Source organism: Symphalangus syndactylus, chromosome 20 (assembly GCF_028878055.3).
Source record: "Symphalangus syndactylus isolate Jambi chromosome 20, NHGRI_mSymSyn1-v2.1_pri, whole genome shotgun sequence".
NCBI classification, from domain to species: domain Eukaryota; kingdom Metazoa; phylum Chordata; class Mammalia; order Primates; family Hylobatidae; genus Symphalangus; species Symphalangus syndactylus.
In genome coordinates, this window is record NC_072442.2 from 38,603,323 (window position 1) to 38,621,704 (window position 18,382).

Consider the following 18,382-nt stretch of genomic DNA (forward strand, 5'->3'; position numbering starts at 1 on the left):
TTAATACATAACTTTGAACTAATATTCGAATCATATTAATACAACTAATTTCTATTGTATTAATAGAAATTGATTTTTGGTTTTATATTGCTTTAATATTTCATGAAAGCAATTCCTTCAGTTATACAGTGATGGGGCTTTTCCCTCCCTCTTTACCTGGATGGTGTAACATTGTCTGGCTGATGTCTCCATCTCTAGCCTCTCCATTCCTAAACTATCCTGCACACAGTCATCATATAAATGCTCTAGAAGTGGCTTGCAAAGACCAGCACCTCCTGGGAAATTATTGAGGATGCAAATTCTTGGTCCCACTCTAGACCAACTGAATCAATAACTATGAGGGTGGAGTCCAGAACCGAGTTCTAATGTGCCCTCTCAATGACTGTGATGCAGATCCATCTTACAGCACTGCTGTGATAACACGGTTCCCCATGATGGCTCCTCAGCTTGGCATTCAAAGCCCTAGAAGATCTGGCTCCAATTTCCTACTTCCCCTCCTTGTAATCTACAGGTACTCATGGCATTCCTCGAATACTTTCCTGCGTTTTGCCCTTCTCCCATTTCCCTTTTGCAAGTTTAGAATATTGTCCCCAAGATGTCTGTCCGATGCTACACAATGGCCCTTCAAAGTCCTATTCAAATGGGATTGTTCTCGTAACATCTTCCTGGGTCCAAACTGAAGTCATTTTCCCCTCTTCTATGCTTCAGAAACAATTTATCCCTCCTAGTGCCCACATCCATTTCTTCTTTTTTTTTTTTTTTTTTTTTTAGACGGAGTCTCGCCCTGTCGCCCAGGCTGGAGTGCAGCGGCGCAGTCTCGGCTCACTGCAAGCTCCGCCTCCCGGGTTCACGCCAGTCTCCTGCCTCAGCCTCTCCGAGTAGCTGGGACTACAGGCGCCCGCCACCACGCCCGGCTAATTTTTTGTATTTTTAGTAGAGACGGGGTTTCACTGTGGTCTCGATCTCCTGACCTCGTGATCCGCCCGCCTCGGCCTCCCAAAGTGCTGGGATTACAAGCGTGAGAATGTAGTTATTTTTCATCCCATTTTTTCTGAGCATAAACTCCTTGAACGCATGAACTACGGCAATGCTCATCTGCATTGCCCACCATGTTTAAAACTGACACATGGAAATAAAGTAAATTCAAATATTTGTAAAACAAATGAATAGCTGGCCGGGCGCGGTGGCTCATGCCTGTAATCCCAGCACTTTGGGAGGCTGAGGCGGGTGGATTACAAGGTCAGGATATCGAGACCATCCTGGCTAACTAGGTGAAACCCCGTCTCTACTAAAAACACAATAAATTAGCTGGGCGTGGCGGCATGGGCCTGTAGTCCCAGCTACTCAGGAGGCTGAGGCAGGAGAATGGAGTGAACCCGGGAGGCAGAGCTTGTGGTGAGCCGAGATCGCGCCACAGCACTGCAGCCTGGGCGACAGAGTGAGACGCCGTCTCAAATAAATACATAAATAAATAAATAGCTGGGGGAGCGAGTAGAAGGAAAATGACTATTTTAAAGCAAATGTAGTTTTATTACTTCATGGCCTCTGTAGCACTTTGGCATCCACTTCAGGGTCTTTTCACCCACTTTTCTTAAGCCTTTCACGTTTGAAATAATCTGTTTGCAAAAGAGCATCACTAATAAGGATTAATGACATACACACCTCTATGGACAGAGGATAAGAATCAAGCTTTCACAGCAATTGAACATAGTATCTTCTTGTCTCTTAACAGACAGAAATACTATGCAGGTATCCCTTTCTTGGTAACAGGGCTGGGGAGATAGTTCCTGTGTAATTAGTGAAGGGTTAGGGGCATTTCTGATATGCTTCTTAGTGTAAACATTTCTAGCTCTACCACTTAACCATCATTTTAAACATCTGTTTTAATATAACAATTCCCAAAATGAAATCCTTAATACTAGTCTATTTTCTTGGTAGCTTAATATTCTTGATAATTATTATTTCTATAATTCAGCTGATTTCAAATATTTAAATGTTAATTTAATTCCGATTAAATTACTAAAAATTTGGGGATTAATGATGTTCAAATGAATGTAGGTGGTCCATATTTTCTTCTCCTTTAGGCAACAATCTGAAGTTAACTTTAATTCCTTTCATCCTACTAAACCAACTTTTTCAAATCTTTTTTTGTGAAGCTCACACAGTAAATATTTTAAGGCTTTGTGGGCCACATATGATCTCTCTCGCATATTTCTCTTTTTTTCTTTCACAGTCCTTTAAAAATGCAAAAACCATTCTTAACTTAATAGGCTATTAAAAAATAGACCCTAAGTTAGATTTGATCTATTGGCTGTAGATTGAATAGAAGAAGATGGTATGTAAATCCTTATAAAACAAGGTTCATATGGGTGTCAGTCACTGCTCAGATCTTCTTACCATGTGAAATTTTTTCTGTCTGTATTTTGTCTATACAATTTAAAAACTGAAAATGCATAGGACGTAGCTAATGCTAGAGATGGGCTGAGACCCTATACAAACTTACAGAATTGCAGAATTTTATTGCTGGAAGAAATCTTAGAGATTATCTAATTTGAATCCCTTATTCATTTTAAAAATAATATGACTAAAAACTCAAAAATATGATTAACCAACTTACAAATACTGGAGGTATAGCAGGCCTTCAAATGAATCGTTATGTAATTCAGTCAAATAATTTTCACTGAGAATTCTGGAAAATGAAAAAGTTATTTCTAGATTAAAATGCAAACTACAACTATTTGCTACACAGGACTATCTCATGCATGTGGAGGAAAGCTGGGTCATGGTCATTTCTAGATGGTGGTATCTGCTCTGCTTTCATTCCAACCTTTTCTTCCATTTTCCGTTTTGTCTCCATCTCTCTCCACCATCACCACCACACACACAGGCAAGCACACACACACACATGCAAGCACACACACACACACGCAAGCACACACACACACGCAAGCACACACACACACGCAAGCATACACACATGCAAGCACACACACACAAGCAAGCACACACACACACAAGCACACCGCTCCACTCTTCCCACCAAATTGTATCTTTAATGACTCCTCTCTAGATCATAATATATCTTTCAGAATCCAACTCTGGGTGGCACCAAGATCAGCAGAATCTCCATTTCCTCCTCTCTTTTCCCAAACCTTATTATGAAAGCCCCACATGGGACCATGTCAGGGCTGCAAGTGAAGCCATTCAACTTTTTTCTCCCATCAAAAAAATGTGAGAACTACAATGTGCATAAAGTGCACATAACATAAATGTTGTTTATATTTAATTTAATTTCTGAGACAGGGTCTCATTCTGTTACCCACACTGGTCTCAGACTCCTGGCTCAAGTGATCCTCCTGTCTCTGCATCCCAAAGTCTTGGGATTGCAGACATGAGCCACCTCACCTGGCCAAATATTCAGTTTAATAATTGTAAAGCAGATACCCATGTAAACATTGTTACCAAAGATTATTGCTAGTATCCCAGAAGCCCCAGTGTGCCCCTTTCCAATCATATTCCTCTCTCTAACCCTAATAGGTAACCACTACCCTGACTTTTGTAATGATTTTCTTGCTTTTAAAATGTAGTCCTGGCCTGGCATGGTGGCTCATGCCTGTAATCCCAGCATTCTGGAAAGCCAAGGCACATGAATCACCTGAGGTCATGAGCTCGAGACCAGCCTGTCCAACATGGCGAAACTCTGTCTCTACTAAAAATATAAAAATTAGCTGGACATGGTGGCGGGCACCTGTAATTCCAGCTACCCAGGAGGCTGAGGCAGGAGAATCCCTGGAACCCGGGACGTGGAACTTGCAGTGAGCCAAGATCACACCACTGAACTCCAGCCTGGGCAACAAGAACAAAACTCCGTCTCAAAAAATAAATAAAGCAATTCTCCTGCCTCAGCTTCCCAAGTAGATGGGATTATAGGCACCCACCACCATGTCTGGCTAATTTTTGTATTTTCAGTACAGATGGGGTTTCGCCATATTGGCCAGGCTTGTCTCAAACTCCTGACCTCAGGTGATCCGCCTGCCTCGACCTCCTGAGGTGCTGGGGTTACAGGTGTGAGCCACTGCACCTAGCATGTGTTTTATTTTTAATTTAGAACTCATGTATGTCTTGTCTATATAAGTCAAACTACTGATGTGACACAAACTGTTGTGAAAAATGTTACTTTGAATGTAAGCATTTTTTCCAAAATAATTTACGTGTCTAAACTGATTCCTTCTATAAATCAGGAAGAAAACGATAAAACAATTCAACAGGAAAATGAACAAAGGACAGAAAATTCAGAGAAGAAACACAAATGTTCAATAAGCATATAAAGATATTTAATTAAATTCATGAGTGATCAGGAAAATTCAAATTTGGATGGAATCCCTTTTATTCATCCATAACTTCAACAAAAAGTTGGCGAATACCCAGCAGTGAAAAGGTGTGGGGAAATGAATGCTGTCATATTCTGCTGACAATAGAGTCAGTCGGCACATTTTTGAGGACAATTAAAATTTTGTATCTACATAGTCTTCACCCCAACTCTTCCATTTCTAGATATCTATGCTACAGGAATACTTGCCCACTAAGCATAATCTAAACATTCATCAATGGGGAAATTATTAAATAAACTATGATGCATCCATACTATGGATTATGCGAATATCATATGACATGTGACACCATGAAGTGAAAGAATCAAGTTGCAAGATGTTACCCTTTATGTAGAGAAAAAAGATTTTAAAAACCACACACCAAATCTATTTTGCTTTATGTAAATACGTATGTAGGCAAATGGGGAAAAGTCTGGAAGCATGTATACTAAACACAGAGTAGCATTACCTCAGGGATGAGGCAGTAGGGCACAAGGAGGGTTTTTGTTATACCTGTTATTGCATTTTTATACATTAAAAATAGAATCATGGGCTGGGGGTGGTGGCTCATGCCTATAATATGAGCACTTTAGGAGGCCAAGGTGGGAGGATCACTTGAGCCCAGGAGCTCAAGACCAGCCTAAGCAGCATAGGAAGACCCTGTCTCTACAAAAAATACAAAATTAGGTGGGCGTGGTGGTATGCACCTCTGGTCCCAGCTACTTGGGAGGCTGAGGTGGGAGGATCACTTGTGCCTGGGAGGTGAAGGCTGCAGTGAGATGTGATTGTGCCACTGCACTCCAGCCCAGGGCACAAAATAAGACCCTGTCTCTGAAAAAAAAAAAGAGGAAAAAAAAAGAATATAACCATGTATTATTTGTATGATAAAAAAATTTAAATTGCCTCTTATTTTAGAGAGAGCCTATCAAATTTAATTTTAAAATAACCATAGGATTGCAATCCACAGAGGTTGATTTGGGGTATGGAGGGAAAATATCTTTTCTCAGAGGTATGGACCTCAAAATTCTGGACCAAGAAGGATCTTACAATGCAGTTAGTTTTTTGTCATATTTGGAGAGAATATACTCACAGTTTCTTGGTCCAACTGTATGCTTTCCATACATTTCCATCAATGTATGAAATATAGTTTCCTTGGAAATTTCTGTGAAGAAAGACAGTTTATATCTTTGAATAGGCAGGAAAAGAATGAACAGAATAAATAAAAGAATCATGGCAACCTTGTCGGGGATATTCAGAAACAGAAAATAACACCTGCTTTCTCATTTCCAGAGCTATCAGCTTCCCAGTTTGCACAATTCATCAAGAAATAATGCGGGGCCACTGGCACAAATGATGAGGCATCTCCCGGAAGCTTAACTTCCTATCCGTCCCATCTCTTGGACAGACGATGCCAGTTAATTACTTTGAATGTAAGTATTTTATCCGAAAGCACTTATGTGTCTAAACAAACTCCTACAAATCAACACAAAAATGGTAAATAATTCAACAGAAAAATGGGCATAAGCTTATCTTTATCGATAAATAAGTAGAAAGAAACCCTATGTCAGGTAACACCAAAGCTTTGCCCTCTGTTGAAACATCCTAGGCTTTTTCTTTCCACTCTCATTACAACTGATCTGATTTAGCCCCTTCACACTTTACTCCTACATTTTGCTAGACTTTTCTATTTTGTCTCCCTGAAATAAGCGTTTCCTTTTGGGCACTCTACATACGGATTCTAAAATAATCCTTTGCATGTCTACACTTGAACATAAAGCAAAAAAACAAAACAAAATAAAATAATCTTCCTGTTTTCGTCATTTAATCTCTCTTGCTTGGAAACTTTCAATGGCTCTCCATACCCCATTGTGTACTCTTTAAGACCCAAGTAAAATTTTAGCTTATCCATGTAGCTTTCCCTGATCTTCACACCTCGAGGACCACAGACTCTGGTAAATTCTAGCACCGATGGTATGCATTATCTTTTAGTAATTAATTCCATATACCTCCCTTTTTAGGCCTATTCTCTTTCTTCCCTCCTATCATTTTCCTGTTATGACAGACAATAGCATACTTGCTCCTGGGTTTGACACAAAATGAGTGCTACATATAAAAAGCCAGGGACAAAGATGAGTTCTGGACCTAACTAAAGGACTGAGTAATCATGTTAACAGCCAACACTCCTACATATGCTAGGGAATGATGAAGTGTTTCATATATTCCCTCACCTAAATTTCACAACAATCCTATGAAATGGTAACTAGCATAATCCTCAGCTTAAATGTGAGGAAATTGAGTCACAGAGCAGAATAACTTGCTCTGGATCACCAAGCTAATAAACAGACCTGGATTCAAATCCAGGCAGCCTGGCTCCAGAATCAACTCTTAACCACTTAGAGCATCATCACTGAGATCGGGAGAGTGACAGGCTGCTGTAAAGAGGGTGAAGCGGGACGGGCGCGGTGGCTCACGCCTGTAATCCCAGCACTTTGGGAGGCTAAGGTGGGTGGATCACCTGAGGTCAGGAGTTCAAGACCAGCCTGACCAACATGGAGAAACCCCATCTCTACTAAAAACACAAAAAATTAGCCAGGTGTGGTGGCGCATGCCTGTAATCCCAGCAACTCAGGAGGCTGAGGCAGGAGAATCACTTGAACCCAGGAGATGGAGGTTGCGGTGAGCCAAGATTGTGCCATTGCACTCCAGCCTGTGCAACAAGAGTGAAACTCTGTCTCAAAAAAAAAAAGAGGGTGAAGTGAAAATAGGAGCAGAGCAGCGGTTAAGCAATGATGTGATGGGGCTAAATAAGAATGGATAAGAAAATGAGTAAGAGTAAAAGACTGGGGTAAAAGTAAAAGACTGGAGAATGGGTCTAATATTAAAGGAGAATGAGGAGAAGGGAGAGTTGACGAGCAAAGGTGAAAGCAGAAAGTCAGTTGTCAGTATGGCTTGGGGAGATAAAGGCGGCCCAGGAAGGCCTCCAGGAAAAGGCTGCCATGTCAGGCAAGACACAGAGGATGATTGAGGAAAGGTGATTCTTACAAGGTGGTCAAGATGCCATTGTAGGTGTTGGGCTCTGGCACAGGCACTTGGTAGAGCCTCTGCTTTGGGCTGAGATCAACACATGACAGAGTCTCATCTCCGCAGGTACAGAGCTCACACATGTTGGTGCTTGTGGAGGCCTTCTGTTCCTCTAGTGCAGTTTCAGACTGCACCAATGAATCCTGCGAAGATTCTAACTTTGTAGGTGGACCTGTGACCTCCGTCAGGCTTCGATGCAGAGTCTGAACCTGGTCTGGACGAGGAGCTGTAGTCTTCTCCAGGACTGTGGAATGTCCAATCTCTGGAGTGGGTTCTGGAGTTATGGCAAGCCCCGGGTCTGGAGGCTGAGCTGAGGTTTCCTCCGTGGTTGGAGATGGTTTAACCTCAAGTTGGGGTAGAACTTTCTTAGGAGGCTGAGTTGGGGTCTCCTGCATGGTTGGAGAAAGTTCAACCTCTATCATGGATTCTGGAATGATGAAAAGTCCCAGGCCCAAAGGTTGAACAGTGACACTGGGCAATGTTGAGTGCTGAGCTGGATCCTGGCCTGGTGTTGGGACTGTCACCTCATAATGAGCTGGAGGTTGAGCAGCAACTTCCTTAGGTGGCTCTGGAAGCTGAACTGGGACCATTTGCTGCCTTGAAGGTTCTACCTCCTTAGGGGACTCTGGAGCCTGAACTGTGGCCTCCTGCTTGGTCAGAGAAGGTTCTGCCTCCATAGGGGGCTCTGGAATCTGAGCTGGAACCTCCTGCTGAGTTACAGATGGTTCTACCTCCTGAGGGAACTCTGGAGGCAAAGATGGGGCCATCTGCTGGGTCAGAGAGGGTTCTGTCACCATAGCAGGGTCTGAAGACTGAGCAGGGACTGCCTGCTGGACTGGAGAGGATTCTACCTCTTTAGGTGGCTTTAAAAGCCGAGTTGGGGCCTGCTGTAGGACTGGAGATGGTTTGACCTTCTCAGGTGGCTCTGATGGCTGAGCTGCTATCTCCCACTGTGGTGGACTGACCTCTACAGTGGACTTGCGAGGATGACCCGAGGCTTCCTGCTGGGTTGCAGATGGTTCAACCTCCTTATGGGGCTCTGGTGGCTCAGCTGGGAGCCCTTGCTGGACTGGAGAAGGGTCTGCCTCCTTAGGGGGATCTAGAGTCTGAGCTGTGGCCTCTTGGTGGACTGGAGATTCAATCTTTTCAGGAGAATGCAGAGGCAGGGAAGGGAGATCAGGCTGGGCTAGAGAAAAGTCAGCCTGTTCAACGAGAATAGGAGGGTTGTCCTGCTGGGCTGGAGAAGGTTCTACCCCCATAGTGACTGCTGTAGGTTTGGTAAGCTCCCTATCTAGATCTAGATATGACACATCTAGAGGTGAACCTATTGCTTCATCATTCAGTGAACTTCCAAAGTCTGGGGAGAGCTGAGATGGAGGCTGAGTTGTGGTCTCTTTACGGACTGGAGGAAGTTCATAATTTTCAGGTCTACTTAGCTGCTGAATTATGTCTTGCTGGTCTTTCAAACGTTGAAACTGCTCAGGGGACATTAAGGGCTGAGCTGGGGCCTCCCGCTGGGCTGGAGAAGATTCAACCTCCCCAGAAGACTCAGAAGGCTGAGCTGGCTGCTCCTGCTCACTGGGGGAAAGTTCAGCCTCCATGGGAGGACCTGGTGGCTCAGTTGGGGCCTCCTGTTGGGTTGCAGAAGGTTCCACCTCCTCTGGAGCCTGAATTTTGGCCTCCTTCTGGGCTTGGGCAGATTCTGCCTCATTTTGGGGCTCTGAAGTCATGGTAGGTTTAATGGTAATGTTGGGCAAGTTGTAATGAGCTTGATCCTCACCTGGAGGTTGAACTGTCACTTCATGATTCAGTGGAGTTTGAGCTAGACTCTCTATAGAGGACTCTGGAGGCAGAGCTGGGGACTCCTGCTGGGTTGAAGGTTCTACCTCCTGAGGGAGCTGTGGAAGCTGTACTGAGGCTTCTTCCTGGAGTGAAGAGGACTGAATGTCTTCCAGGGTCTCTGCATTTTGAGTTTTGGGCTCTAGATGGAATTGAGAAAGTCCAACTTGCTCAGGTGGCCCTGGAGGCTCATCTGCGTTCACCCGGAGTTCTGGAGGCAGGCTGCTGGGATACAGTGTGTCCATACTCAAATATTCATCCTGCAAAGTCTGTTTCTGACGCTGAGGTTTGGATAATTGGTGTGGAATCCCAATAATCTCAGCAAGGCTCCAATGCTCAGCTAGATTTTTCTTCAGGTTCTTGGGCGAAACAACAAATTTGGTTGGTTTTGAAACCTTACTGTGTAGTGGAACAAGTATATCATCTGCCTGATGACCTGCAGCCCGATCTAGATCTGCAGTTTGAACCTTATTTTTGAGGCGAGGAAGCTGAACTGTGGCCTGGTTCTGATCCCCATCCAGCAGTGGAAGCACCTCTGGGCGCCTTTCTTGCGGAGTCAGCTTGTCATTTAAATCCTGCTGTGCAGCCAAGAACTGCTCGGGCCCCAGAGGCAGCTCTCCAGCTGAATCCGTGTCCAGGAATGGAGGCAAATGTTCAGTCGATTCCTGGGGCAGGGCTGACATCTGCGAAGAAGCAGAGGGCCCCAGGTAATCAAAGTCCCCCGGGGCTGCTGGGGGAGCAAGTGCATGGGGAGATTCCCACGGGAGATGGGAGGAGCGGGAAGACCAGGGCTCAGGTGGCCCCATGGGGTTAGAGGTCAGCTGGAGAGGGTCCTTGACCCACACCAGAGGCTGAGCATCCTTGACTAGCAGACCCAATAGTTGCCACGTAACGAGGGGCCACGGGCCCCAGAAACACAGCCAAGACATGACACAGGCTGGTGCTGCGCACTCGATGGGAGCCATTCTGGCAGCCCGGAGATGCTCATGCCCTTTATGAGCGTGCGCCCCGCCCTGTCTTTATGACACCTTTAGTTATGTCACCTTTATTAGGCTGAGGTCCAGATCTGCTCCATGCTACCAGGGCAATCTTATGTCACAATCCCACCCAAGCACCCCTTCCCACCCTGCCCGGCCAGAACACCTCTCCCCTCCCCTTAGTGAGGAAGGATTTGGGCCGCAGGCCGGGGTGGTCCCAGGACTCCAGTGGCCTGCTGTGGTGTGGTGTGGTGGGGTGGGTTGGGGTGGGGTGGGGTCGGGTGGGGGCGCGGCAGAGCTTCCCAAGTAAGTCACGGGACCTCGCCTTGGGATCTTCAGAAGTGCTAGTTCACAGGCCGGGCGCAGTGGCTCACGCTTGTAATCCCAGCACTTTGGGAGGCCGAGGCGGGCGGATCACGAAGTCAGGAGATCGAGACCACAGTGAAACCCCATCTCTACTAAAAATACAAAAAATTAGCCAGGCTTGGTGGCGGGCGCCTGTAGTGCCAGCTACTCGGAGAGGCTGAGGCAGGAGAATGGCGTGAACCCGGGAGGCGGAGCTTGCAGTGAGCCGAGATTGCGCCACTACACTCCAGCCTGGGCGACAGAGCGAGACGTATGTGCACAGCTTTAGCAAATTAAAGCCCAAGATAAACGCTCGAGATCTACTATCCAGAGGCAAAATCAGAGTTTACTATAACTCATCATTTGGAGAGCTTACCAATCAAGGAATCTGTAATGAAAGCTGCAGTTTTCCTCTTTCCTATTTTTTGTTTTAAACACAAAAATCAATGACTAAGAACTTAATACTGGATGACAAATCACATCCACACTATTCGTTAAATAGCCTCACAGTTAAACACATCTTAAAGACCAATCAAATCAGTATTTACATTTTATAAATTTCTGAAGACATCATTAGAAAGCTTATATATCCCTTCATTAAACAAAATAGGAAACTGCATCTGATGGTGGTGGAATGAAATTTTAAAATTAAAAATACCTGTATTTACAGCAGCATTGATCCTTTCTAAACAAAGAATATGAAAATGCAATATCTTTAAGTATAATAACAAATTGAGGTGATGTTACTCAACCACAGTGCTCGGAGTTGGAATAAAAGCCTATTGGTGCTTGTTAATGTGCCAGTAGTGAATCCACTTTCTGTTGGAGAAAATCCAACTGCAAATATGTGCGTGAAACACATATAACACAGGGCAAAATTGCTCAAAATGATTCAAGTCAGCTTATCCGTATTGGATATTCTGTTCATGAAACACATTACAAAGACATCCTTGCAAAGAAATAAAAGGCTTAACAGTTTTCTAGTTGACTTTTTAAGAACACTTCTCCCCTTAAAAGTGACATCTTAAAATCTCAAACGTGTTCTTCCCTTGGTTTGCAATCCTAATTTAAAGATATGAACAGCTTAATTTTTCATGTGATTATCTAATTAAAAAAGAAAAACAAAAACAAGCAAAATGTTCAAGTTAAAAAAAAACATACTCGGTGAGCAATGCACTAAAATTATCCACATGAAAACAAATGGTCAGTAATCTTATAAAGCAACATAGCATTTCACTGTCAACAGTGTGAAAATTTAACATCATCTCAAACAGGCGTAAGATGAAGAAGTGCTATTTTTTAACTGTAAAATGAACTTATGTAATGTAAAATATCTCACATTATAATTTTTCATTCCAAATTGATAAATGATTTCAAAAACAAGGATCAAAGTTTGACTGCAAATAGTAATGCAATATAATTTCATAAAAATCCTTCAATTTCTATTTTTTCCCTTTTCTGTAGTTGATATATGAAGACCACTTCAATTTCTAAAAAAGGGAACCATTCCAATTTTCTCTCCTCAAGAAAATGTCTCACAATTACAAAGTAGAAAAACAGCCAGTCATAAATGCAAAAAAATTCTAATTTATATATGAAATAACTTCTAGATTATCAATTCAACATATTTGATGGCAATTGTTGAGTTTAAAAATACTTTGAAATATTGCTTTTCATGCTTAAAGTACAGAATGTTTTAATGATGTCAATAAAAGTGATATACATGTAATGCTGCATAATGAAGTGAAGTAGAACGCTGATACAAATATCCTTGTTGAAATCATTTACTTCATCTAACAGTGCCTGTTTGGAACCTATGATTAAAAACAAAAACATAATTCTTCTTAGAGGATGAATTCCCTAAAATGTAATTTCAGTGTTTGTCCATAACACGGGGTTAGATCTTTTCAGAGTTTTTGTTTTTTGCTCTGTTTTGAAACCCCTGAGACGCTATCTGTTTCGAAACCCCTGAGACGCTATCTGTTTCCAAAGCTTTCTCTTTGGAGTTAATTTCACTAAATCCATTTGCTGTCCCATTTTGTTCTTCAGTTATTTCTCCGTTTGCAGGGGAAGCAGATTCCCCCTTTTCTTTCTTTCTTTTGTTTTTTTTTTTTTGAGACAGAGTCTTGCTCTGTCGCCCAGGCTGGAGTGCAGTGGCGCAATCTCGGCTCACTGCAAGCTCCGCCTCCCGGGTTCACGCCATTCTCCTGCCTCAGCCTCTCTGAGTAGCTGGGACTACAGGCGCCCGCCACCACGCCCGGCTAATTTTTGGTATTTTTAGTAGAGACGGGGTTTCACCGTGGTCTCGATCTCCTGACCTCGTGATCCGCCCGCCTCAGCCTCCCAAAGTGCTGGGATTACAAGCGTGAGCCACCGCGCCCGGCAGATTCCCCCTTTTCTAATTTTTGCTGCATTTCACGGAGCTTGGTAACAGCTTTATCTATTGACATTATGCTAATAAGATTAAAGTTATGCATGCTGACTAGGTGAAGCATAAAGTTTCGACAAAAATTCTTCTTAATTATTTTCTGTCCATAATTTTCTACAAAAAGCATACAGGCATGATTCATTTGATTGTCAGCAATAAACCTATTTAATAAAAACAGAATATCAATAGCAATACAAAGCATTTTTGTCAAATGCAATAGTGATAACCATTATAAGACTATATCCAACTCCAGTAAATAAAAGATTAAAGAAGTGATAAAACTATAGAGAAACTGAGATTCAATCATCTGAATGAGCTTACCATTTTAGAAATTTCAAGAGATTTAATCTAATTTAAGCTTAAACAGGTGCCATTAGAACAGTAGATATAATTTCTATTCTTCAATTTCATAAACAGTCTTAAAAGCATAAAATATTTGGGCCAGGTAATTATGCCTGTAATTCCAGTGCTTTGGGAGGCTGAGGCAGGTGGATCACAAGGTCAGGAGATCGAGACCATCCTGGCTAACACGGTGAAACCCTGTCTCTACTAAAAATGCAAAAAATTAGCTGGGCGTGGTGGCGGGTGCCTATAGTCCCAGCTGCTTGGGAGACTGAGGCAGGAGAATGGCGTGAACCTGGGAGGCGGAGCTTGCAGTGAGTCAAGATCGCACCGCTGCACTCCAGCCTGGGCGACAGAGGGAGACTCCATCTCAAAAAAAAAAAAAAAAAAAATGTAGTACAGACAAGTCTCACTGTATTGCCCAGGTTGGTCTTGAATTCCTCAGCTCAAGTGGTCCTCCTACCTTGGCATCCTAAAGTGCCAGCATTATAAGTGTGAGCCACCACACCAAGCCGGGAACATACTTTTAGCCACAAAGTAATAAGAAACAAAATTGTTCCCCTTTCACCTCTATGAAATGGTAAACAAATCCAAAAAGCCACGTTTTATTCTGAAAAATTAACCAATTGTTAACAATTGTGGTAATAACTGTGGTAATTTTCAGGATTTCCAGACATGTAACACGTGGCAATAAAAGGCATGAAAATTGGGTCATTAAATGAACCTACAGCTCTGTCTTGCCTTCTGCTGCTCCCTGGTCGTGGTCCCACCAAGGTGGCTTTTTTTTTTTTTTTGGAGATAGGGTCTCATTCTGTTGCCCAGGCTGGAGTGCAGTGGTGCAATCTTGGCTCACTGCAATTTCCATTTCCCAGGTTCTTCAAGTGATTCTAGTGCCTCAGCCTCCCGAGTAACTGGGATTACAGGTGTGTGACACTGCACCCGGCTAAGTTTTGTACGTTTAGTGGAGACAGGGTTTCACCATGTTGGCCAGGCTGGTCTCGAACTTCTGACCTCAAGTGATCCACCCGCCTTGGCCTCCCAAAGTGCTGGGATTACAGGCATGAGACACTGTGCCCACCTCTATAAAATGTTTTGAGTGTGAACGAGTCAACCCTGATAGAGTTTGCAAGCATGGGAGAAACACTACTACGAGAGTTAGGATGGGCACCAGTGATTTCTGAGGAGGGTCTATGATGATGACACCCTTTCCTACGGACGCCAGGGTTGCAGCAGCCTATTTCCTCTTGAAAGCTCACGGAATCACAACCTGATATATAATGCTGCAATGACTCACATCTCTGCAACAAGTTCTAAAGACAAGGTCCGGTTTTTGCCCTGATTTTATTAATACTAATGAATATAATATTAATTCATTGTTATAAATAATACCAAAAGGAATGTCTTTGTACCCAAAAGAAACCTGCCAAACCAAAAAAACATTGGACTAGAATAAAATTTGGGACAAATATACATTAATGGAATTTTAAATAAGATTCTAACACACGCAGATTTCTAGGATGTGAAACAGCAAAAGACCATAAAGATAATAAAATATTTAAATTAATTTAGAAATACCCTACCGATGCTTTATGACATGGAGATTCCAGAGTTTCATCACTTCTTTCTCTCCTTCATTAACATCAGAAAATTCTTCAATTTGCTGGGAAAAAGAAAGAAAAACACCTATTAAACACATATTTTAAGAAAAATTTGTGAGAATATCAAAACAGAATGGAACTAAAAATACCACAACATATTTATACAGCAAAGTTGCAACATTTCTTAAAATTAACTTCTATTTAAGCAGTCATTTAATTTAATTAATTTATTTATTTAGAGACAGAGTCTTGCTCTATCGCCCCGGCTGAAGCACAGTGGCACGATCTCAGCTCACTGAAACCTTGACCTCCCGGGTTCAAGTGATTCTCCTGTCTCAGCCTCCCGAGTAGCTGGGATCTCAAGCATGTGCTACCATGCCCAGTTAACTCTTGTATTTTCTTTTAGTAGAGATGAGGTTTTGCCATGTTGGCCAGGCTGGCCTCAAACTCCCAACCTCAGGTGATCAGCCCAACTCGCCCTACCAAAGTGTTGGGATTACAGGCGTGAGCCAGCACACCTGCCGTCACTTAAAAAGGGAAAGCCTAAATTACGATTACCTATAAATATAAAAATGAAAACACACAATACAAGTTTACTTAAAGAAAATCCATCTTCCCTTTAACTTAGTAACATTTTTGTTTGTTTTGATACAGGCTCTCGGTCACCCAGGCTGGAGTGCAGTGGTGCAATCTTGGCTCACTGCAACCTCCATCTCTGGGGGTTAAGCGACTCTCCTGCCTCAGCCAACTGAATAGCTGGGACTACAAGTGCGTGCCACCATGCGCGGCTAATTTTTTGTATTTTTAGTAGAGACCAGGTTTCGCCATGCTGTCCAGACTGGTCTTGAACTCCTGAACTCAGGCAATGCTCCTGCCTCGCAAAGTGCTGGGATTACAGATGTGAGCGACCGCCACCAGCCTAACTTGGTTAAGTTTTAAAGTGACATAATTTTAAAAACCATACATTTCTGGATTCCTTAACTTTTTTTAAAAAAAACTTCCTTTACACTAAAAGTCTAGTTCATAGTAAGCAATTTTCAAAACAAATTAATAATATTCCAAGATAACTGCCAATAAAGATAATAATAATTACTGTAATGGTTTTTTCTCTTAGCCATTCAGGATCCTTTTCATCTTCACTACTTCCATTTCTTGTGGGCGGAGAGGTAAGCAGGTATCATCATGGAAATACAGACGATTGTGGCCACTACTATATGTTCTTTGCTGTTCTACCTCCCCATCTTCAGATTCAAGAAATTCAGACATGCTTGCTTTCGTTCGTTTTGGCCTAATGAAAAGAAATAAATGTTGATTTATGGCCTCTACATGTATACCACCTAACCTCACGACTAGGAGTTGAGATCTGTGATAATCTGCATCACCATTTTATAAAACTAACCATAAAACAACAGTATTAGAGGCACACCCCCACTAGTTATTTTCTTTCGGTACATAATGTAAATCCAACCTATTACATATTAATTCAAACACAGTTTTAAAACTGTCTTTCTGGCTGTGAAAAGTTACAGTTAAAAAGGAGGAAAAAGAAATGAAGTGCTGGCCGGGCACGGTGGCTCACGCTTGTAATCCCAGCACTTTGGGAGGCCGAGGCGGGCGGATCACCAGGTCAGGAGATTGAGACCACGATGAAACCCCGTCTCTACTAAAAATACAAAAATTAGCCGGGCGTGGTGGCGGGCGCCTGTAGTCCCAGCTACTCGGAGAGGCTGAGGCAGGAGAATGGCGTGAACACGGGAGGCGGAGCTTGCAGTGAGCCGAGATTGTGCCACTGCACTCCAGCCTGGGCGACAGAGCGAGACTCTGTCTCAAAAAAAAAAAAAGAAATGAAGTGCTAGTTAGGGCACACTCAGATAAGAATATGCATATAAAATCCTACATGTCAAAACTGTGTATTCTAACTCATGTATATTCACAAAGCAGAAAAGCTGTAACACTGGTTACATACGCATACACCTGCCTTAAAATTTTTTTCAGTTTTACTAAGATTTAAAATTCCCTCTTTGTAATTTTATTTATTACTATTATTATTATTTGAGACGAAGTTTCGCTCTTGTTGCCCAGGCCAGAGTGCAATGGCACGACCTCGGCTCACGGCAACCTCGACCTCCCGGGTTCAAGCAATTATCCAGAAACTTCTACTGACAGAATTCTTTAATCCCAATAACCACTGCAGCAGTAGTGACATTGACATCATTAAAACTTAAGTATAAAGTTCAAAGAAAAAGTGAGAAAACTTCTCTGTAGAAATAGGAGCTATCAAGTGTTATAAAGCAGTTAACAACCCCATAGACACATAATACTGAAAAATAATAATTTCCACCTAACTAACTAGTAGCTTCGTCTGGCTCCTTTGTTCCTCCAACATCAGTAAAAATTAGAGCTTAAACTTTTGTTATATGCCCTTTTTACCTACCTGCACGCAAGAATGTGTGTGATAGGTGTTCTCTTAACTGGTCCGTTGCGACTAAAAGCAAATCTAGGTTGGCGATGAATATCCTGAGGATTTCCTGCATAGGAGCCATCATAACACTCATTGATAGAAACATCTATCCTAGTACCTTTTGGATGATACTGCAACAAAAATGTCCAAAAAAAATTAATTATCCTATCCTAAATATCCCTCCAATTTAATTAAAGAATTTGTGGGCTCTTAATATTTAGAAAACGAAAATAGGCCAGGCACACCAGCAAGGTAAACAGGCTATCAGAAGACCTGGGGTCAACAAAATGTGTTAAAATCTTAACTATGTCATTTATTGCTTGGTGACTTTGTACAAATTATTTCTTGGTTGAGCAAGAATAAGAAAATTATCACTTAATTGAAAGAGTTGGTTGAGGATTTTGTGAGTCTATTAGAGACACTACACAAACATTAATTATAATTCCAAATACATATCAACTGAATCATTCACTGTAATCCATATATACAGCAACCTATCAAATACAGAAATGTGTTATTTTTATACAAAGTACAATTTTTGAAAGTCACGCTATCTTGTACTTAATGCATATTTTTTCCCTTTTTTAATTCAAAAAAATTTTTGTGGGTACATAGGTGTATGTATTTATGGGGTACAAGAGATTTCTTAACACAAATTGAGAAAATATGAAAAATTACAACATAGTTGAAGATAAATTTGCTATGGCAGAGTTTAAGATGCTTGAGTAAACTATAAAGTTTGCGGCAGTTCAGAGTACAACAAGGGCAATGCAGGTCATCTCTTGCTTCAGTTTGTTGCCTTGTACTGTTGTTATAGAGAAACCAAAAACAATAAAAAAAAAAAGCAAATCTCCAATTTACACTTAACAAGATATTTTGTTTAAATATCACTTCTAAAAATAGTTTAAAAAAATTTTTTTTTTTTTTTTTTTTTTTGAGAC

The 18,382-nt window shown here is 42.0% G+C and overlaps 1 protein-coding gene across 7 annotated transcripts in view; it reads right to left on the bottom strand.

The window, feature by feature from the left end:
* Positions 1 to 10,460, bottom strand: part of LOC129470002 (leucine-rich repeat-containing protein 37B-like) — a 33,233-nt gene extending 22,773 nt beyond the window's left edge. For 2 of the 7 annotated variants that reach the window (XR_010118110.1, XM_063628904.1), the window contains exons 1-3: positions 7,413 to 10,457; positions 5,461 to 5,532; positions 2,618 to 2,689 (exon numbers count right to left, since the gene is read on the bottom strand). Coding sequence is in view for 6 of the 7 variants with exons in the window: in XM_063628904.1 (XP_063484974.1) it covers positions 2,618 to 2,689; positions 5,461 to 5,532; positions 7,413 to 10,255 (2,987 nt within the window). In the remaining variant the exon portion in view is untranslated. Of the gene's footprint in view, positions 1 to 2,617; positions 2,690 to 5,460; positions 5,533 to 7,412 lie in introns of all 7 variants that reach the window. The other 5 variants (XM_063628898.1, XM_063628899.1, XM_063628903.1 and 2 more) reach the window with 5 other exon arrangements.
* Positions 10,461 to 18,382: the final 7,922 nt, after the last annotated feature.